Genomic DNA, 19,389 nt, shown 5'->3' with positions numbered 1-19,389 from the left:
GGGCTTCTTTCCAAATACCCAGATGTTACAATGGGTTGCTCTTTTATAGACCTACTTATGGAATGTATGGAATGTGCGATCTCTAATGACAGGAGTATATGTAAACTATTTCATTTTAAGGAAAATAGGCTATCCTGTTTTTAACACTCTGATTTCTGTTCCAGACAGCCTTCTTCACCCCACACCCCAGGATTCCTGTAAGTAACCTCTCTAATAAATATGGCCTCTGGCTTATCCCCTCTTGTATCTGATAGACACACCCCTTAGGGATTTCTGTGTTATTTAAATGTTTCCAGTAAAGAACACAGATTGAGTCTGGTTCTGGGCATCCTCATCACTGTAACCAGCTTTGATGAGAAGTCCAAAGCTGTGCTGGTAAGATCAGCAGTCAAGCCAGCTGTGGCTGGGACAGGCCTGTGTGCTATCTCAGCCTCTTAAACCAAGTGTAAAATGAAGATTTAGTTCCCATTTGCAGCACCTAGTGGGAAATAAATAACATAACATGATCTGTGAGTAAGTTTGTTATGGATCAGGAGGTTTCATAGATGGCAGAGGTAGGCTGTAGGAGTGTCATTAGAAAGAAAACATATATGCCAGGTTCTTCAGAGTCTGAGGAAGGAAATAAGGATATGAAGTAGTACTAGAGAAAGAGACAGGATTTCTTTGGCTTGATCTTCCCCTTTGCTCAAAGGTTATACTTATTTTATATATATATATATATATATATATATATATTTATACACACTCTAAGGAAACATGCAGAACATCTTAACATTTTATGTGGTCTTTGTAGTGCTACAGTCACAGAAAGAGTTTTTCCTTTTGCTTTGAGTACATTGCTCTGGTAAATAAGCTGCAAGACAGTAAGAAATAAAAGGCTTGAAGAGTGTCAGCTGTTCCATTTGCTGGGATTTCTCCATGTGCAAAATGACTGTGGTGACACCTGCCACAGCACAGCTCAGCACTGTGAGGGAGGAGAAGGGAAGGTAAGAATAGTTACCTTGGATGTACAGGTGTACACAATAAAGTGTCAAAAGGAGGTGATGAGCCTTGGGAGAGTGTCATGGGTAATGCTACAGAGGTGGCAGGACCAGCAGGGTCCTGACAGTTTTCATGTGCTCTCCAAAAACCAATCCTTGCCATTGCTTCCCATTGAGTGTGTGTTGTATTGTAACAGGGAGCTATTTAATATATATTTACACTAGTCAGGTAGGATCATGAAATATTCTTGGAGATAGGGCAAGAGAACCACAGTGGTGATCAGACATAATGGCTGGAAAGAGGCAAAAGGAGTGAAAAAAGAGGTGGCTTTCTCACTTTGCCTCCTATCTCCCACTGTGGCCGGGCACAGCTGGATCCCCACTGCACTTGCTTTCCTTTAAGTAGCACAGGAATTACTGAGGCATAATTGAGACTACAGGAGGATGCTGCTGGGAGCAGGTGATGGAAGCTGTAAGTCTTCTGGGCCAGGCTGGTGGCAGCTGTCAGCTGTCACTCTGTCTTTTCTGTGCACTGAGGTGGAGGTAAGAAGTGGGTGGCAATGGATTAAGAGCAGCTTCCAGTGGGCAGCACTAGCAGGCAGTGTTAACAGCCTTGGCAGAGTCATGGATTTGGCAAACTGGAAAGGACCCATGGGCAGGTTTGCTGCTGAGTTGTGTTAACAAAAGCCAGTTGTGTCCTGGGCTGCAGCAATGGTTGAGGGAGGTGATTCTAATCCTCTGCTCTGGTGAGACCCCTCCTGGAGTGCTGCATCCACCTCTGGAGCCCCCCAAAAAAGGACATCTTAGATATCTTGGAGCAAATCCAGAGGAGGCCACAAAGATGACCAGAGGCTTTAAACTGTCAGAGGGCAGGTTTAGATGCGGTATTTGGAAGTAATTCTCTACTGGGAGAGTGCTGAGACACTGGCACAGGTTGTCCAGAGAAGCTGTGGGTGCCCCAGGCCTGGAAATGTTCAAAGCCAGTTTGGATGGGGCTTCGAGCAGCCTGGTCTAGTGAGTAGCATCCTTTCCAATGACAGAGGGGTTGGAATTAGATGACTTTAAGGTCCCTTTCTCCCCAAACCACTGTATGAATCTACAAAGAAATCCTTCCTCTGCGCATGTCTGTGGCTGTTAGATTTTGCACTGCTGTGCAAGTCAGGTATTAAGGAAAAAGTGGAAGAAAGGAAAATCTTAAAAACTTTCCCCATTTACCTCTTCGCTTTGCAATTTTCTTTTCCCTGGTAATATACATCCTTATTCCCACTCAGTAACACCAGCCCTGCCTACAAATGTACTGACCTATGTTTGTGCTTTGCCATTCTGCTTTCAGAGGAGTTGCAGAATTTGAAATGTCATTACACAAAACAACTTCCACGCACAAACATACAGGTTTGCAGCTTTAGCCCCTTTGCTTGAGCTGTTTTAGGTGAGCCTGATGTTTTTCTGAAGGACACTAGATGGCATCAGGGACTGCCTGGTTAAAAGTCGGTCTACTGGGATGCTGTTTGTAGAGTAAAATTCCTCCCATTATTTATCACAGATTATAATATTTATTCATAATGCATAATAAATACAAGCATAAGTAATATTTATGCAGCTACACTTATTTTGTCTGTTAGAGAATCATTTGAAAATGGACTGTGAATTCCCAGGTGTTGCAGAAATGATTGGCAAATAGCAGACATAAATAAAATTCAAGCCAATTTGTCTGGTTCTGCATTTTGGCTGATCACTATTCCTTGCTTGTGTGTGTAGCTTAAATCACTGATGTTCTTACTCTTCCTTGATTGCATAATTGAAACATTTGGTATGATAAATAATGAATAAGTAATGATTGCTGTTGCCTGAATACATACGTTCATAACAATATACAAATGTGGGTATTCGTGTAGTGCCTGGTTTATTCCAGCTAGTTCCATAATTGTGTGCTTTCCTTTTCAATTTATAAAAAGCAGACATATGGATTTATTGATTATTGCTCTAGACCACAGGACAAAACTGATGAACTTCTGTCTGAATGCATATTCAATTTACTGTAAGGAGGAAGAACAGGAATAAATTAATCTTATTAGGCAGTGATGGTGGTGCATGAAAAATGTACTGACATTGCAGGAGGGAGAGGAAGCTGCATGAATGTATGAAGATGTTAATAGAACTAGAGATCAGGAATAGCTGTGTAGTGCCCACCTATGGAAATGCTCCAGATGATAACTGAACACTTCTCTTTTATAGGTGGAATAGGGAACTGTATCTGGGATCACTGTAGGATGACATCAGGGCTGTGGTCCTACTGAGAGGTAGTGCAGTGGCACTGGTGCTTTTGCTATTGTTCACTCATGTAGCCTTTTAAAACACTAGAGATTAATTTTTTGATTTTGGGTATATTCTTAGCTACTCTTCTGCAAGAGGGCAAAATGTTCTCCTTTTAAGCTGAGTATTTTTTGAGTTAGTATCAGAACAAACCAGGAAGTCTAGACAGTGATCTCCATGTCTTAGTGTGGCATTCAGTTTTGACTAATTGACCTCAAGGTCCTTTGAAGAAGCTACTTTGCATCAGAAATAGGTAACTGATTGAAAGAGCCCACTTACTAAACAGGACTAGTGTGAGTTCCAGCCCTGGAAATAGCTTTTATTTCTCTCTTTGTCTTATTGTTTTATATCAGGGTGAACCTGGACCAAAAGGGGACAAAGGAGATCGAGGAATGAGTGGAGAACCTGTAAGTACAGATGAGTGTTTCTTCAAGAGAGGACATGAGAGTGGTCAGTTTTGGAGGGAGAGGGTGGGACATGCTCCTTCTGTAGCTGGGACACTTCTCTCATCAGAAATAGCCACAGTGGTGCTTATCTTTGTACTGCCTGTAGAGGAAGCTACATGACTACTGGAGTTTAAGCACCTAATCTATAGTTCTGGGCCTTAGTAGCTGAAAAGAGGACTATGGGATTTGCTAGGCAGAGCTTTGCTGGCAGTAATTTATGTGCAGTATTTATTAAGGGATTTTGAAGTCATGTGGCCCAGCTAAATTGTGCATTTGGGTACTGCATTTGTATTCTGGACTCTTTTGCTCTGGACGGAGCTCCCAGAAGAGACAGAGCCCTGTTCAGTGACAGCCTCTGTAAAAATCACACTTCTTCTCTCAGTGGAAAGAGCCCCTTTACCTCTCCCTCTGTTTTGCAGGGATTACCTGGGGTCCCAGGTGAGCAAGGTGTGCCAGGACCTCCAGGAGTACAGGTAAGAGGGACCTTGAAGAAAATCTTTGACATGACTAGAGTGGAATGCCCTCAAGGTCTGTATCACTGTAAATAATCCTTCCTGTACACACCAGCAGCCCATTTCTTTTTTTTCTTTTTTTTTTTTTTTTCCAAATCTACTGTCATAGGTTCAGGAAGTTCTGTAGAGGTTTTTACTTCTGTTGGACTGCAGGACAATAGGAGGAAAATCAGCTCAGAAATACATTATCTCTGTAGCATGGTCAGTATTGTCTGAGAGACTTCTTCCATCTTCATGGTCCTTCAAGAGGGCATCTTGTACTACTGCTACCAAACCACAGGTCTTGCAGATAAATCACATTTCCAAAACATTGCAGAACAGACAGATTCAACCCTAGCTTATCTGACCTGGAATGAGCAATGGCTCATGTGAAATGGTTCTATGGTCTCAGCCATCTTCAGAAAATTTATTGTGTCATACAAAACTATTTCCAGTCAACACTAAGGTGTTTCCATTCAACATGGGTAGGTGTTCACTCTGCCATCATATGTCCTGTGCCCAACCTATACAATCATCAATACTTGGGCATCAACATGCCTGAGCATGTCTTAACAGCAGTCTGAGCATTAAAAAAAAAAAAAAAAAAGCAACCAAAAAACCCAGACCAAAAACCAATAAAAGCAAACCAAACAAAACCAAACCCTCCAAAAAAACAAGAAGAAACACAGTAATGCCATGCAACTTTTAACTAATTTCTGCTAAATGGGGGACAGTTCAGTGAGTAGACTTTGTCCTGCAAAAATTCTTCAGAAAAGGCTCTCTGATATGTATGATTAGGAGAAACCCTCTGCATGGGGATCTATTATTATCATTTCTAGATGACTGATGTTTGTGTTTCAGAACTGTAGGTGAGTCTTCTGTGAAGGGAGACCATCAAAGTTCAGCTGAAAATTAAGTAGTTGGTAGTCCTGAGGATAGGAAGGAGTCTCACCCAGATGGATACCTGCAGATTTCAGCATCCTGTGCTGAGAAACAGTGTCTGAGCTGATCAGTCATTAGTAACTTTTCTAAAGTCTCAGGGTTGTATTTTTATAGTTCCTTTTCTTGCTGCATAGAGAACTGGGAGCTATTTCCTCAGTCATTAACCCCTCTGGAAATTGGTTAACAAAACCAATTCCTAGTAAACATTCAGGCATTTTGAAGCCTTTTTGTCTGGCAGGAGGTCTCCTTCCATGTCTAATTGGCTGGTACCTCTCCTTTCTGCACAGGGTGCAAAGGGGGAGAAAGGAGCCCGAGGAGAGGCTGGAGCCCCTGGAGAGACTGTGAGTAATTGCTTCCCTTGCAGCATTTCCCCCTGACAGTAACACACCTGAAGGGACACTGACATCAGCATCTTGTGGATTTGCAGTCCCAGGCTGCTTGAACACAGAGCACATCCTTGTCCACAACTGGAAGAGGCTGTCTGTGGGCAAACAGAACCATCTGCACCAAACAGATCAATGCCCCATTCAGCCCAGCTCAAGGTTGTGCATCTTTTCCTGCTCAAATCTCTCCCTGCCTAACAAAACACCCTTTTCTGAGTGAGTGTGACTGCACTGCAATGTTAGCTCAGCTCAGGCAGCCAGCAGGGCTGCTCAGCAGCAGCAGAATTGGTTTTTGATCATGGGTGCTTTTAGGCTTCACTGACAATTCTGCTGTTTTTCTTTAATACTGGCTCATCCAGAAGACTCATCTCACACCCCTTTTTGAGGCATTTGTTGTAGGGAGTGCTGTTCTTGTCTGTCTGTCTGCTTAGGAACAGCAAAGGATTCCAGTCCAGTTTTATTATTGTGAGATCATATGAGACCTTTGTAGCTGAATAAAAGGACTCAGACTTTTTGCAAGCCAAGAAGGAAGAAACACTGAAGAACTGTTTGAAATATTGATTGAGAGAGGGGATGACTGTGATTAGGAGAAGGAAGGAATAGGAAATCCAAATGATGCATCCTAGAGCACTGAAATTTCTTCTTCCACATTTGTGTTCATGGTTTCCTTTCTTGGGCTTGTGCTTAGACATTGTCCCTAAGGAGTGCTTTGACTCTAAACCCTGAATTGCCTATTTTCAGGTGTCTTTCACTCTTGGTTGAAGCATCCTTTTGTATTTTGGAGAGGAGGGAAAAAAAAAAAAGCAAAACCCATCCCTCTTCCATGAAAACCTATTCCTTGGTTTTATTTCTTTGTATCACGTGGTGGCTCAGAGGATGTTTATGATATGGAAATGCAGGTATTTGCAGGCACCTTCTCTTTTCTTGCCATTCTTTCACACACTTCTGCTGCTCTGAGTGTTTCTGTTGGCTCATAGACCAGTGACTGTAAATAACACAGAAATGAGGAAAGTTTTAAACCTCTCCTGAGCAAAGGCTGAGAAGAGAAGGCTCCAGGGAGATCTTGGAGCCCCTTTCAGTGCCTAAATAGGAAATACAACAGACCTGGAGAGGGACTTTCTACAAGGGCATGGAGTGATAGGACAAGGGGGAATGGCTTCAAACTGAGAGTAGGTTTACATTAGTATTAGGAGGAAATTATTTCCTTTGAAGGGGATGAACCACTGGCACAGGTTGCCCAGCACCAGCTGGTCTAGTGGAAGGTGTCCCTGTTTATGACAGAGGGTTTGGAACCAGAGGCTCCCTTCCAACCCAAACCTCTAAATACAGCCTGATAACCCAAAACATGCATCTCAATGGGGACATAAATCCCCAAATATATGTCCTCTAATGTATCCCATGAAATTCTGGGGACACACGTGGGCTTTTTCATGCTACAAAGCTTTGAATTGCAAATAGATAAAGACCTGCAATTCAAAACTAGACACCCTGGAGGTTTAGGCTATTTCACTTGTTTAGTGCAAAAGAATGTTTTCAGGTTTTTTTCCCCACAGCAGAGAAAGGTAGAATTGTCAACAAAACATATTTTGTTGACTTTTTTTTTTTTTTTTGTGATAAATCAACATTCTTTACTCTGTTCTTCTGATGTTTCTGGCCCAGGCTTTTCTTCCTGTATCTGAGCTAGATTTAGGATTTCTTTTGATAGAAGGTAGCTTTTAGCTCCCGAAGAGAGCCTTCATCCATTTTGTATTGTTTCATTATTCTTTACACTAAAAAGTTTCAAACAAATGTGCTATTTTTTGCCTTCTTGATGTACAACACCTTGTCTGACGTGAAATCCAATCTCACTTGGAACATCTTGTTCCTATGGTGATACAAGTTGTGATATGCACACACACACACACACACACACACACACACACGCACTTCATTTGTCTTAAAACAGGGTTTGAGTGGACCAGCAGGGCCCCCAGGACCAAGAGGCTTGCCAGGAAATGTGGTAAGTATGCACCAGTGTATTTGTTTTCCCATCTGTGCCCTGATTTCTTTATTTAATGTGTTTAGTTTTTCCCTTCCATGGGGATTACTATGAAGTTCAAAAGGCTGTATTTCATTAAACTTGTTTCTTATGGCTGAATTGAAAGATCTGGAAGCGCCTGGGAATGGTGTATTCATTAACTATCTTCTCATATTCATTTAATCAAGGAGAGGAACAGAGCTGCTTCATTCCTCACCAAATTGTTAAAACCAATTTTTGCTGCCAACTCTTCAAGAGAAAAAAATTCAATGTTTATTGTGTCTTTGGTTTTGTTTTCTTTGTCTTTTTTTCATTTGTCCTTTCCTTTTGTAAACAAGACTTCTTGATATAAAAATGGCATAGTAAACTCCCACTTTTATTATGAAAGTGTGTAGGCATTTGAGCCTAAAGACCCTTGAAACCAATGCAGTGTCCCCCTTACCTGGGGGTTCATCACCACTATTAATTTGTGCATGATAAAATTTTTCATATTTGCTAAAAAAATCTTTGGATTAACTCTACTCCCAGCTCCATTAGGGTAATTTTCTTCCTAGTTCCTGGGGTTTCACTGAGCTTAGACTGGAGTAGGTGAAAAACAGCATTTAGACCTCAGGATATGATGTATTCAGGCACAGGGATGTAGAACATAGCACTATTAGAACCAGAGTTTATTACCTGGGCAATCCAAGAAAACTTAAATTGCCCTTCAACTAATTGTTAAGATACATTTGATTTAATTGTATTAATGTAGTGATTTAACTTCAAACTGAGAGGTGATATTGAAAATTAAGAACTTTTCAATTTCATATTCCATTAAGCAAACTTCTATACCAGTAATACCAATATATTACCTATAAAAGCGAATATAGTTGGAAATAATTTTTACTGATGCAGAAAGGAAAATAATTATCACATCCATTCTGAGGTCAATCCAATCTTAATGGTGCCAAGGCACATCTTAAAATGGAGTACTATTCTAAAATATGTTTTGGTGGGTTAGGAAGTTACAGTACTTAATTTAGAGCTCTAAATCATCTGTATTTTGACACAGAGTCCTCTGAGACCTGCCAAGATGTTAAAAGGATTGAAAACTGAAATAGAGGAAGAAATGAACACAGCTATATTTCCCGGTGTTGGGAGGCTATTGGCTTCTCTGATACAGAGGTGGTGACTGGGGGTTGTTGGTAGCATATTAGGAACTACTGAGAATTTCACAAAATGAAAGAAATAGTTACTGGTAGAATGCACAAATCTGATAGTAGCTCTGTTTCTCCTTTTTCTGTTCTGTTATTTTTTATATTGAAAGTAAAATTCCTCCTTTAAGGACCTGTTACACACTTTCTGTGGTGTTCTCTGGATTACAGGTTTTCTGTACTGGGAAATGTAGAGCTGATACTGATCCTTGAGATAAACTATACTGAACCTACAGGTCTGCTCCTTTGTTTAAAATCCAATACTGCCTACAAAAAAACTTCCAAGCTTTTAAGTTCTTTTCTTCCTAGGGTGGGCCTGGAGGCCCTGGACTCCCAGGAAAGGCAGGAGAAAAGGGGGAAAAGGTGAGTTGGTTCTTTGATGGCTTTGTTTCCTTTTTTCTTGAGCATTTTAAGTAATAGGGACAGATGCCCTCTGAACTGGGAAATTATCTCATATGTTCATGGATGGTTAAGACACATAGGTTCATGAATTTATCTTGTCTGAACTCCTCTATTACACATGCTGTAAGGTTTTCACCCAGTTGCAACTTCATAATTGACCTAATAAACCACTGAGATATGACTGGATATAGTGAAGTCACTGCTGCACAATTATGGTCTTCATTATCTGACAAGAGTGGGCATTTGATGTTTTAAGAAACACCTATTCATCACTGTAAATCCAAAACTGGAAGAACAACTGGCTTTCTGTCCCCTTTAATGAGCTTTCTGAAGTCAGGGGCTTGTGTTTGGTCATGCACCCCCGAGTGCCCAGCATGCTGGAGTCCTGATCTGTGTTTTCTGGAGTAGGAATGATTAATCAGAAACATGACCCCCTATATGCATGTATTTGGGGCTTAAAAGGGAATGAATCCCAACTCCTTCAGTAAAATCTTCTTCCAAGTTACTGAACTCTGCCTCAGAGTCGCGTGAGGATGAAGGGCTCTCTCATTCGGTGTTGCAGAAAGAGTGATGCACTTCACTCACAAGAAAGAAGCAGCAGTATATTTTACTGATGTAAGACACCAAGTTAACAAAGTTCAATGGTAAATGCCACACTGGTTTAACAAGATTCAGTGCGCGGTACACTTGATTATTTACTGCATTGAGGACAGGGACAGACAAAACTGTCGGGGAGACCCTTCCATTGAGTCATGAGATTCAGAAAGGATCCCTTTGTGTTCTATACTTCTCAGAGAGGAATTTAGGTGTGGCTGTATCCAAAGTTAGTCCCAAATTAGATCAATATTTTGTCTAAAGCATTATATGTGTGCAATCAATCCTTTGTATCACTTAGCTAAGGTTTCAGAGTTTCAAATGCATTTATTCCCATTTTGTTTGCTGAGTATCTGATGCGGTAAGGTGATAACTTGAGGGGTTACCTTGAGAGGCATCTGTGCTCAAGGGGAGATCTGGGTATGCAGCCCACTGCAGGTCCTGGGCTGTGCACTGTTCTTGGGGTAAGATGGTTGGCTCATGTTTTCATGCTGGCTAAAATCTTAGTTTCTTCCAAATTTGTGAAGACGTTGAGCAGCACTGTGGTTAGGTGAGCACATGGCCCAATCCAGCCCTCACCTGCAGGGTTGTTATCTGCCTCCCCTGAACCCACTGTGAGTCAGGTGCAGCTATCACAGCCAGAGGCAATCAGTACTGCTGCTGTTGCTGGCTGTCACTTGGGCAGGACTCTGGGAAGCAAAGATCAGGTTGGGATCAGGGCACATTCCAACATTTCTCAGTGTCACGGCAGGGATAACCAATTTTGACGAGTTCAGGTTGGAATGTGCTTCATAGAAAGAGCACACTACCACATATAGCTGCTTCCCAAAACATTTTGAAGTCTTCTTTTACTTTCCTTAATGGAAATTAAAAGTGCCTTGAGATTACTGAAGGAAAAGAATTCCCATTAAAGAGGTTTTCCTATGATACCAAAAGAAATCCAGGTGAGACATCTAGGAAAATATCCATGTCTTTCAGTTCCAATGAAAGACCTGAGATGGTAATTATCTATAGTATTCTAATGAGTTCTGATGGCTTCTCTTTTACAGGGTGATCCTGGAAAAGAAGGAAAAATAGGTTTACCTGGGCCACCTGGTGAGCCAGGGCGTGTTGGAGAGCCAGGTTTGCCTGGGAAGGGTAAAGATGGAGAAAGGGTAAGTACTGCTGGCAAGTTTTGTACTTGACTAGTTCAGTATGAGACAGGCAAGCATGGCTCCTGCAGGAGAGCATGGATTCACCTGAATCCATGGAAAGCCTGCCTGTGGAAAATGCTCCAGATCTGATCTGTGCATTAAAAAAAAAGTCAGAGAGAACTGAAGATGTATTTCTGAAATTTACATTGAAAACAGAGACCTCCACAAGGAGTAGCCATTGTCCTTGTGACTAGTACAAAAATTATTAGCTTGATGGAAGTTCCCTAAAAGCTTTTAATTCTTGCCCAATTAGCAGATTGTTTAATTTGGTTACATGTTATCAGTAAAATATTGCCCGGATGGTGTGAGCTCAGGAGGGCAGTGATGAGAGAATTGATGCCTTGATTATAGTGAAGTCCAGGCTCTTGTTTGGCTGGATGGTGACTGTTTTCTTGGTTTGCTTTAGGGGGAAAGAGGACCACCAGGCTTGCCAGGACCCTTTGGACATAAGGTGAGGATGGACTTCATTGTGGACTGCTCATCTTAATCACTTGAACTGTAGAGAAGAACATGGTGCAAACATGGTCTGTTTTCCACTGGAAAATAGAGTTTGCAAAGCTCTGACTCAAAAATGCACTTCTAGCCTTCTAAAGGGTTCCTCTCTTTATTATTCCAGCATCTCTGTGGATGTAAAGACTCAGATATGAATTAGCTATGTTCACTTTCCACATTTAAATTCCTTCCAGCACTATAAGAATTCAGCGCAGATGGAGGTCTCAGTGCACACTTTTTCAGGGAAACTGTGACTGGGAGCCTTTAATCCATACAACCAGGGAGACACTGCATGGCTCAAGGGTGATCTGCTCTCAGGACCACCTGTCAGCCCTCAAAAAGAACTTTTCTCTAGCACTCATTCCCTTCACCTCTCTGCAAGGAGGACATGAATTATTTCTTCAGTAGAACCAGGTAGTCCTGGTTTCCCCTCCTGTATTGAGGCAAAGACTAGCTAGTTGAAGAGGTTGATGACACTAACTTCTGCTGAAAGTAGTGTTTATTCCCTTATAAACACACAGAAAATAGAGAAAGGAGTAAAACAGCATGAATCTTTGATTCTGGGATGATCTGGATTGTGCTTGAACATTTAATCAGACATTTCAAAAGTTGTCCTCTTCAAAATGACCATTTTATGATGTGGACTGGAAGAAGAATCAGATATTGAAACAGATTCTGTAAGTGATAGAGACAGGATTATAGGAGTATGAGACCCAATCCATCTACGTCCCATATTTTTGAAATAACCAAACTGCTATGATTTTTTTTTAATTTTGATGCATTTTGTACAAATGCATTGTAGTCTTTTCCTTATATCTTTGACAGTTCAGAACACAGACCTACACCCACACAGACACACACTAATAGACTGAGAATTAATATAAAAGTCAGAAAGAAACACTAAAAGAAATCTCATTAAGTATTCTATTCAATAGCAACAGAAGATTATAAAAGTCTTAATTGTGTGTGGGAAAATACTATTGAAATTTTTGTATTAAAATTATCTTTCTGAATAACGTAACTGATAAGGGATGTGTGAAGTGTTTGAACTAATCAGAATGCATTTTTTCTCACTGGCCTTGCAGTATTATTTATTTGTAGTAAAAGATTAGCTTAAGAAGAAAGCAAGAAAGGGGAAAAATAGGAGATATTGCAGATTTAAATTTGAGTGGGCAGAATCCACAGGTAACAATTTTTCTATCGTGCTTCTATATAGCTAGAAATAATGTCATAATAAATAGCATAAATAAGATTGGTTGTTATAAATCTACTGCCAACGTGAGACCAAATCTCCCAACTGCAATGCAATCCATAAAAATCTTATTGATTTCTCCCTATAACTAGAAAACAGATGTTAAATTAAAGTCTTACAGCTGAATTCTTTCTTAGCCCTTTGTCTGCAGTGTACATTGAACAATGTCAAGCTGTTTTCTGTGCTGTTCAAGTTTTACTTTGAAAATCTGTTTTTTAGAAGGGAAGGCTCTCCTTTTCTAGTACAGTGCTCGAGACAGAGTGGTAGAAGTGTTGACTTACATTTTACCAAAATAATTTCTTACACTTCTGTGAGTAGGCCTATGTTGGTAAAGGAAAGGAGAATATTAAGATGCAGTAGAACTTCCCTAATCCTGTCTTCCCCAGATAAATTATCTATGTTCAGCAATTTTTTTGCCTTAGCCTTCTCCCACAGAAGCACAGAGAGAGAAAAGTGATTTATGGTGCTTAGTGCTTCCCCAAGCCAAGGAAAGTGCCTGCTACCCTGGTGAAGTCACTGTCTCTGGAAGTGTTCTGGATGTGGCTCTAGGGAGTATGGTTTGGGGTGATTAAGGTGCTGCTGGGCTGGTGGTTGGACTAGCTGATCTCGAAGGTCTCTTCCAACCTTGGTGATTCTGTGAAATGCTGAAAATTGCACTAAAATAAATGAGCACATGTTCAAAGATTGTGTTTCCACTCAGTTCTGTGATGTGATGTGGCACACTCTGAGCCTGTAGAGGTGGACTGGGGCCTGTGTGGTGGAAAAGGACACTTTATTGGCATGATGGGACAGTAAATGTGCTATGTCCCCATGCTGCCACAAGCAGAATCTGTCCCTCTGTGGGCAGGATCAGGACCAGATGTACTCATGTGACATTCTGGTGTACCACCTGCTTGCATTTCAGCACATTTTCTCATCAGTGCCCAAAGCTTTTAACTCTTTCCTTTATTTCAGGGTGAGAGGGGAGCTCCTGGCCTCCCTGGCCAGCCAGGAGACAGAGGAGTGCCAGGAGTTGGCCTGGCTGGACCCCCTGTAAGTAGCAGCTCCTGCTGCAACCTGTAACGAGGTGGAAAACCAGGCACTGCCACCTGGGAATGTGTTGCCTGTGCTCAGCTGTGCTGAGAGCCTGTGGGACATTTTGCCTTCTGAAGGTGCAGATTCCAAAAGAGGCCAGAGGCTGCCATTTGTAGCTCACATGTCAAATGTCTGCTATGTGGGCTAAAAGTGCTGTAGGATTGATTGGGGTCACTCCTAAATTTTGTCAGGACTGTCACTCCTGAATTTTGTGCATCATCCTGGTGCACTGGCTGTGGATGTGAGTGGAGATCTGTGCTAAGGCAGCAGCTCTGGTCTCTTGGACAGATACAGCCTTGCTGTTGTATAACCCCTGTTGGAAGGGATGAGTGTGGCACACATGCCTACATCAGTGACATAGCGACACTGCAATAGCAAAATACAAAATCAGATTGCTTAAACTGTTGTGTTCCAAGAGGGCTCTCCCCCCCCGAAATTTCCCACAAATATTTGGTAGGTTTGACCTCATCCAGCTCTGCCCTCTTGACTATCAGTTGGTCACATGATATATCCAGGAGTCTGCTCAGAAGATTTGGATTTTCCTGTTGCTGGGCTTTGATCACTCCAGTACTTGTCATGTACAATTGCTCTAGAAACTAGGTGGATTTGGGAGTGCTCTGGCAGTAGTCCTGCTCAGCAACCTCCAGCTATGCACTGAATTTGCTGGTGAAATATGTTTAGGAGGAAGCAAATGCTATTTCTGGCTGTAATTGCAAGAGGACATCTGAACCCTTGCATTGTTTTGCAATACCTCATGCATGCCATGATCCTGGACCAGTCATCAATGTTTGGTTATTAGTGCTCTGTTTATCTAGCTATAAATGTCCCAATTAATACAGGAAGTTGCCTTGAAATTATAAGTCATATTCCTGGGTAATGAATTGAAAATTCTGGCTTTCTGAGGTATATGTCTACTTAACATTTGCTTTTACCATGCTGAATTCTATCTGAGTTAAAGCAGACTGGGTAGGTCCTGTTTCACACTGTGATTGTATCATGGCTTTTATGGTCCTCACAGGGTTACCAGTGACTGCAGGTTTCCTTTGATTTATCTAAGGATCTATAGATTTATCTATGATTTATCTAAGGAACAGTGGTGTTCTTGCACTTCTCAATGTTCAGCCATTAATTAAATTAAAATTAAATTAATAAATGAGTATCTAGCTTGTTTGAAAATCACTAGCTAGTGGACAGTCTGTAATTACAGATTTTTAGATTCAGGCCAGGGCTAGATGAGTTCATGTCTGCATCCTGATGTACACAGGATGACAAAGTTGTTCTTCATTGGGGATTTAGCATCCTCATCTCCATACACACAAATGACTAAGGACTTGACTCCAAATGCAGACATCTCTTGTCTCACACCAGAAGATTGTTTTTTTTGGTGTCTTCATTATTTGCCCACTGTCAGGATGTGTTGCCACCTACACACCACACTGTTCTCAAATGATATGTTTTATTTATTTAATTTGCTTTACTAAATGCTTCTTTAAAAAAAGAAAAAAAAAAACAAACCCAACCAAACAACAACCAAGCCACTATTATGATGGGTTTTTTTCCACTGTAGATTCCTCATAACCTCAGCTCCAGTGCAAAGACTGGAATTGGAAAAAAAAAACCAATGCTTTAAAACCTTGAATCTAGCAGACTGTCACAAAGACTGAATCCCACAGTAAAAAAAAAAAAAAAAAAAAAAAACCAACAAAAAAAAAACGGAATAAATTCAGTGGAGTTGCTTCAGTGCATGTTGCATGCTGAATTAAAGACGTCAGCCTCTACTCTTTTTAGTGATGTGACAAAATTGTGTTTATAATACTTCATCTTCAGAGCTGAGAGCCAACAACTCTTTTTAATTGGAATCCTCACCCTGTTTCCTCCTGTGCCCTTAACTCTCTCAGGCTTTGCTCCCTGCACAAAATATATATATAGATGAGGATTTTTTTTTACCTTATCTGCTGAAGTATTGAGTTACAATTTACATAACACTGAGCCATAAATTTGAGCATTAGCAGAGTGTGTTATTTCCAACAGAGTAGGGGACAGCTTGGACAGTTGGGGTGAATTCACATGTTTATACTGAAGCTGCCTAATGCATGGATGCGTAGTATAAGTAGAAATGTTTCAATTTTGCCCTGCTTTGCCTTGTGGGTATTAATTAAATTATGCATTTAGCCATTTCTTTAACATGCACTAAGGTGTCTTCTTTCATGGAGACATTGTGAGGATTAATGAGTTACTGTGCCTGAAACAGAAAGCAAAAAGAGAGGAGTTACAGTGGTAGCAAATTTATTCAAGTCTTGTTTTGGGTGTGTTTGGAATACCAGATTGAGTCACCCATGCTGGATATGGTACTGCATCACTTCTGTGGTGTTTCTGTAGAAATGGGTACCTGTCAGTGGCTCCCTCTACTCAGCTGCACATTTTAAATTTTGTTCCCAAACAGCATGCACAAGCCCACTGCCCTCCCCCTGCTTTGACCTAAATTAAAGAGCACAGAAGTCCTGTGGGATGTTTTTCCTTGTGTAAGAGGTAGCTGAATGTAGTGGTCTTCAGAACCTGGGGGAGTTGTCCTGTCCCAGCCCAAGGGATGTGGGGATGCTGTGGTTCTGTGTCTCCAGACCCAGCCAAGAGCATGGATTGTCCGTGGGCACAGTGCACACACACCCACACTCGTAAGTGCAGCATACAGTCCAGTGCAGAGAATAATGCCCTAATGCAGGACCCACCCTGCTAAATGAGAATTCTAAATGTTTTGATCGCTGTGTCTTTTCTGCTTTCAGGGCCCTGCAGGACCCCCAGGAGACAAAGGGTCACTGGTACAGTATGTCTTTCTAGCTATACCCAAATTCTTTGGGGAAGGGACAACTGCACTATGTTTTTACCAGTCATCTCATGAGGGCAGATATGATTGCTTTGGTTTTGCTCAAGGAATGGTCACAGGGTGGCTGATCCACCAGAACTTCTGTATATTACCAGGTACTTGTCTGCTGTGTTGAGTTGTGAGAAAGAACTGATCAAGAGCCTTGGCCTGGTGGAAACTTCTCCTTATGTGTCAACAGTCCTACAAAAGAAATAATAAGTGACTTGCTTCACCCTTCTTTCAAAAAATTATTTTAAGGCACATAATTCAAGGCATATTTCTTATAGACAAGGCCTCAAAGGTTTAAAATAAACCATTTTAGAAAATTTTACTTACTTAAATTTTACAGATTTCATTATTCACCAAACACACTTTAGTCCCTCAACATTTAGTTTTTCAAGGATGCAATCCTTTGGTGTGGCAGAAAAAACTGTGTACCATGGTCTCAGTGGACACTGGCCTGAATTTCCAGCACAGCAGCCAGTCCTAGCAGTGTGATAGCCTGGAACTGAGGAGGTGGACCTTCTTTTCTCCTCCACTGTCCTGTGCTCAGTCATATTTTCTTCCTGTTCAAAAACCTGCCTCCCGTAAAGAGTCATTATTACCTCTCCAATCAATGTATGGGAAGCTTGACTTTAGTGATGCACGTGAAATCCCTTGAGGCACAGAAATTACTGATATCAGTATAGTGCAGTGTGAGCTGTAATTATATTTTTTCTTAAACTTTCTCATAGTTTTGTAGGTGCTGGTTAATTTTTCCACCAATAACTATTAGGTTAAAGATTTCTTCTCTTCAGCTAAGAAGCACCTCATAAATACTACTGACATTACTGGGTTTGTCTGTTCTCTCCCTCTCAGGGTCCCCGTGGTGTGCCTGGTATCCCTGGACCACAGGGGCCTCCTGGCCAGGATGTAAGTAAAATAAAAGTGTAAGTGCTCAAGAAATTTGTCGGTGCTTGCATCTGATTACCTTTAAAGTTTGTGCTGATAATCAGCTGCAGTCTCTGAGTGTTACTATGATTGCCCAAGGGACATGATTTGTACAAGTGGAGCTCTTACAACTTAGGATGTCAAAGGGGAAAATAGTCGGAATAAGGAGGATTGCTTCAAGGAAAGTGGGGTTCACCACTGAACCATTTTAAAATGACACTGGAGAAGGGACTTAGCAGCATACACTGGGGAAAGATCCCACAATGGAAAAGGATGGTGGTTAGACTGTCTAGGAACTTCTTAGAATCCCCTGAGATAAGCACCCTTTCTGTTGAAACAAGGCCACAGCTGTTAAGTTCTCAATGAGTTCATTTTGCTGCTGCTATTGTCCATGTTTGAGGACATTTTAACCTCTTGGTGCATTGTCCTCCCACTGTCTCAGTGGTGAGTCATGGAACTGAGGAGCAGAGAGGAACGTGGCAGACTCCCAGCTGGAAAGCTGGCCCCTCTCTCTGCCTGCTTCCACTTCAGTGCTGCATCAGAAAGAGGAGAATTTTTTTTCCTCTATGAGTGGAAACCAGTCCCCTGAAGAAGGCTTTGAAGATTTTGAAGGGCTTGATCTTTGGGTTTAAGGGAACACTGTGGGGAGGGGGAAGTGACCTCCTGGAACTCTCCTCAGTGCTGCTCTGTGATCTGTCATGTCTGAAATGGGTACCAGCTCTCACCAACTCCACAGCAAGCATTTTTCAACCCTAGTGTTGCTTTACTGACACCCATCAGGTGGCCTGAAGGGGGTACTTTCCTGTGGAAAGAAGGTCTTGTTTTCTTCCCACCTACTTATTCCCAGAGGAGTTGTGGATGCCCCATCCCTGGGAGTGTTCAAGGCCAGGCTGGATGGGGCTCTGAGCATCCTGGTCTAGTGAAAAGTGTTCCTGCCCATGGCACAGGTTTGGAACTGGATGATCTTTATGGCCCCTTCCAACCCAAGCCATTCTATGATTCTATGACTCTATACTTTGTCACAAGACAAATGATTAAGCCAAGATTTTCTTCCACAGCTTATGTTAGCTGAAATGGTTCCTTGTGTCCCTGGGCAGACAGGGATTTGGGATTGATTGTGTTCTGCTGCTTGTCCCTAGATCGCATCACCTTGCCTCAGATGTTTGAAATTTTTAATTAAGATGTTTAGAACAGGATATAAGATAGATGGGTTTATTAGAGCTGTACTATGTGAGGAGAGTGCCTGAGGCAGCTTTTTGGAGTCCCTTTCTGGCTCTGCTCAGATCAGCATTGGCTGGTCAATTCTTGGAGCTGCAGCACTAAGATCTTTACATTTTTCTTTTCCCCGCAGAAAATTAATCCAAACACAAACATTCCTCAGGCTACTTCTAAAACACATTCCCTATTACACTCACCGCTTTAATTGCAATCAATATGCCTTTTAGAACCTTTCTGTGTTGTCTGATCATTTGCTAAACCATTCTATCTGTGTTTCAGGAGATATAATTGGAGGTATAGGGCACATTCCAACATTTCTTGGTGTGTCAGCAGGGATAACCTATTTTGACAAGATCATGCATTTACAGTTCCCTGATCTCTATCTTTATTTAAGTAGCATAAGGAACTTTTTGTTCTGCTTCTGCACTCTTGTATGCCAATGCAGTGTTCCTGTGTCCTCTGAAACATGTCCATTTTTGTACTCTGCTGTGTTCAAACAGGGTATCATTGGATAGGAAAGCTCCAATTTGAATTGCTAATATGAATTTGCCATGCAACTCCCAAGCCATGCAGTGTCAATTGCCTGAATGACTTGCCTCAGTGTCTTGT

General features: G+C 41.5%; 1 protein-coding gene across 1 annotated transcript in view; it reads left to right on the top strand.

The window, feature by feature from the left end:
• COL22A1 (collagen type XXII alpha 1 chain) overlaps positions 1-19,389 on the top strand; it is a 198,468-nt gene that overhangs the window by 137,001 nt on the left and 42,078 nt on the right. Inside the window, exons 30-40 of the mRNA XM_053944725.1 lie at positions 165-197; positions 3,647-3,700; positions 4,159-4,212; positions 5,460-5,513; positions 7,501-7,554; positions 9,075-9,128; positions 10,811-10,915; positions 11,361-11,405; positions 13,653-13,730; positions 16,553-16,588; positions 17,491-17,544. Of these exons, the coding sequence (XP_053800700.1) occupies positions 165-197; positions 3,647-3,700; positions 4,159-4,212; positions 5,460-5,513; positions 7,501-7,554; positions 9,075-9,128; positions 10,811-10,915; positions 11,361-11,405; positions 13,653-13,730; positions 16,553-16,588; positions 17,491-17,544 (621 nt within the window). The remainder of the gene's footprint in view (positions 1-164; positions 198-3,646; positions 3,701-4,158; positions 4,213-5,459; positions 5,514-7,500; positions 7,555-9,074; positions 9,129-10,810; positions 10,916-11,360; positions 11,406-13,652; positions 13,731-16,552; positions 16,589-17,490; positions 17,545-19,389) is intronic.

The sequence above is a fragment of the Vidua chalybeata genome, chromosome 1 (assembly GCF_026979565.1).
Source record: "Vidua chalybeata isolate OUT-0048 chromosome 1, bVidCha1 merged haplotype, whole genome shotgun sequence".
In the NCBI taxonomy this organism is placed as follows: Eukaryota; Metazoa; Chordata; class Aves; order Passeriformes; family Viduidae; genus Vidua; species Vidua chalybeata.
This window is presented reverse-complemented; position numbering and strand designations above follow the sequence as displayed.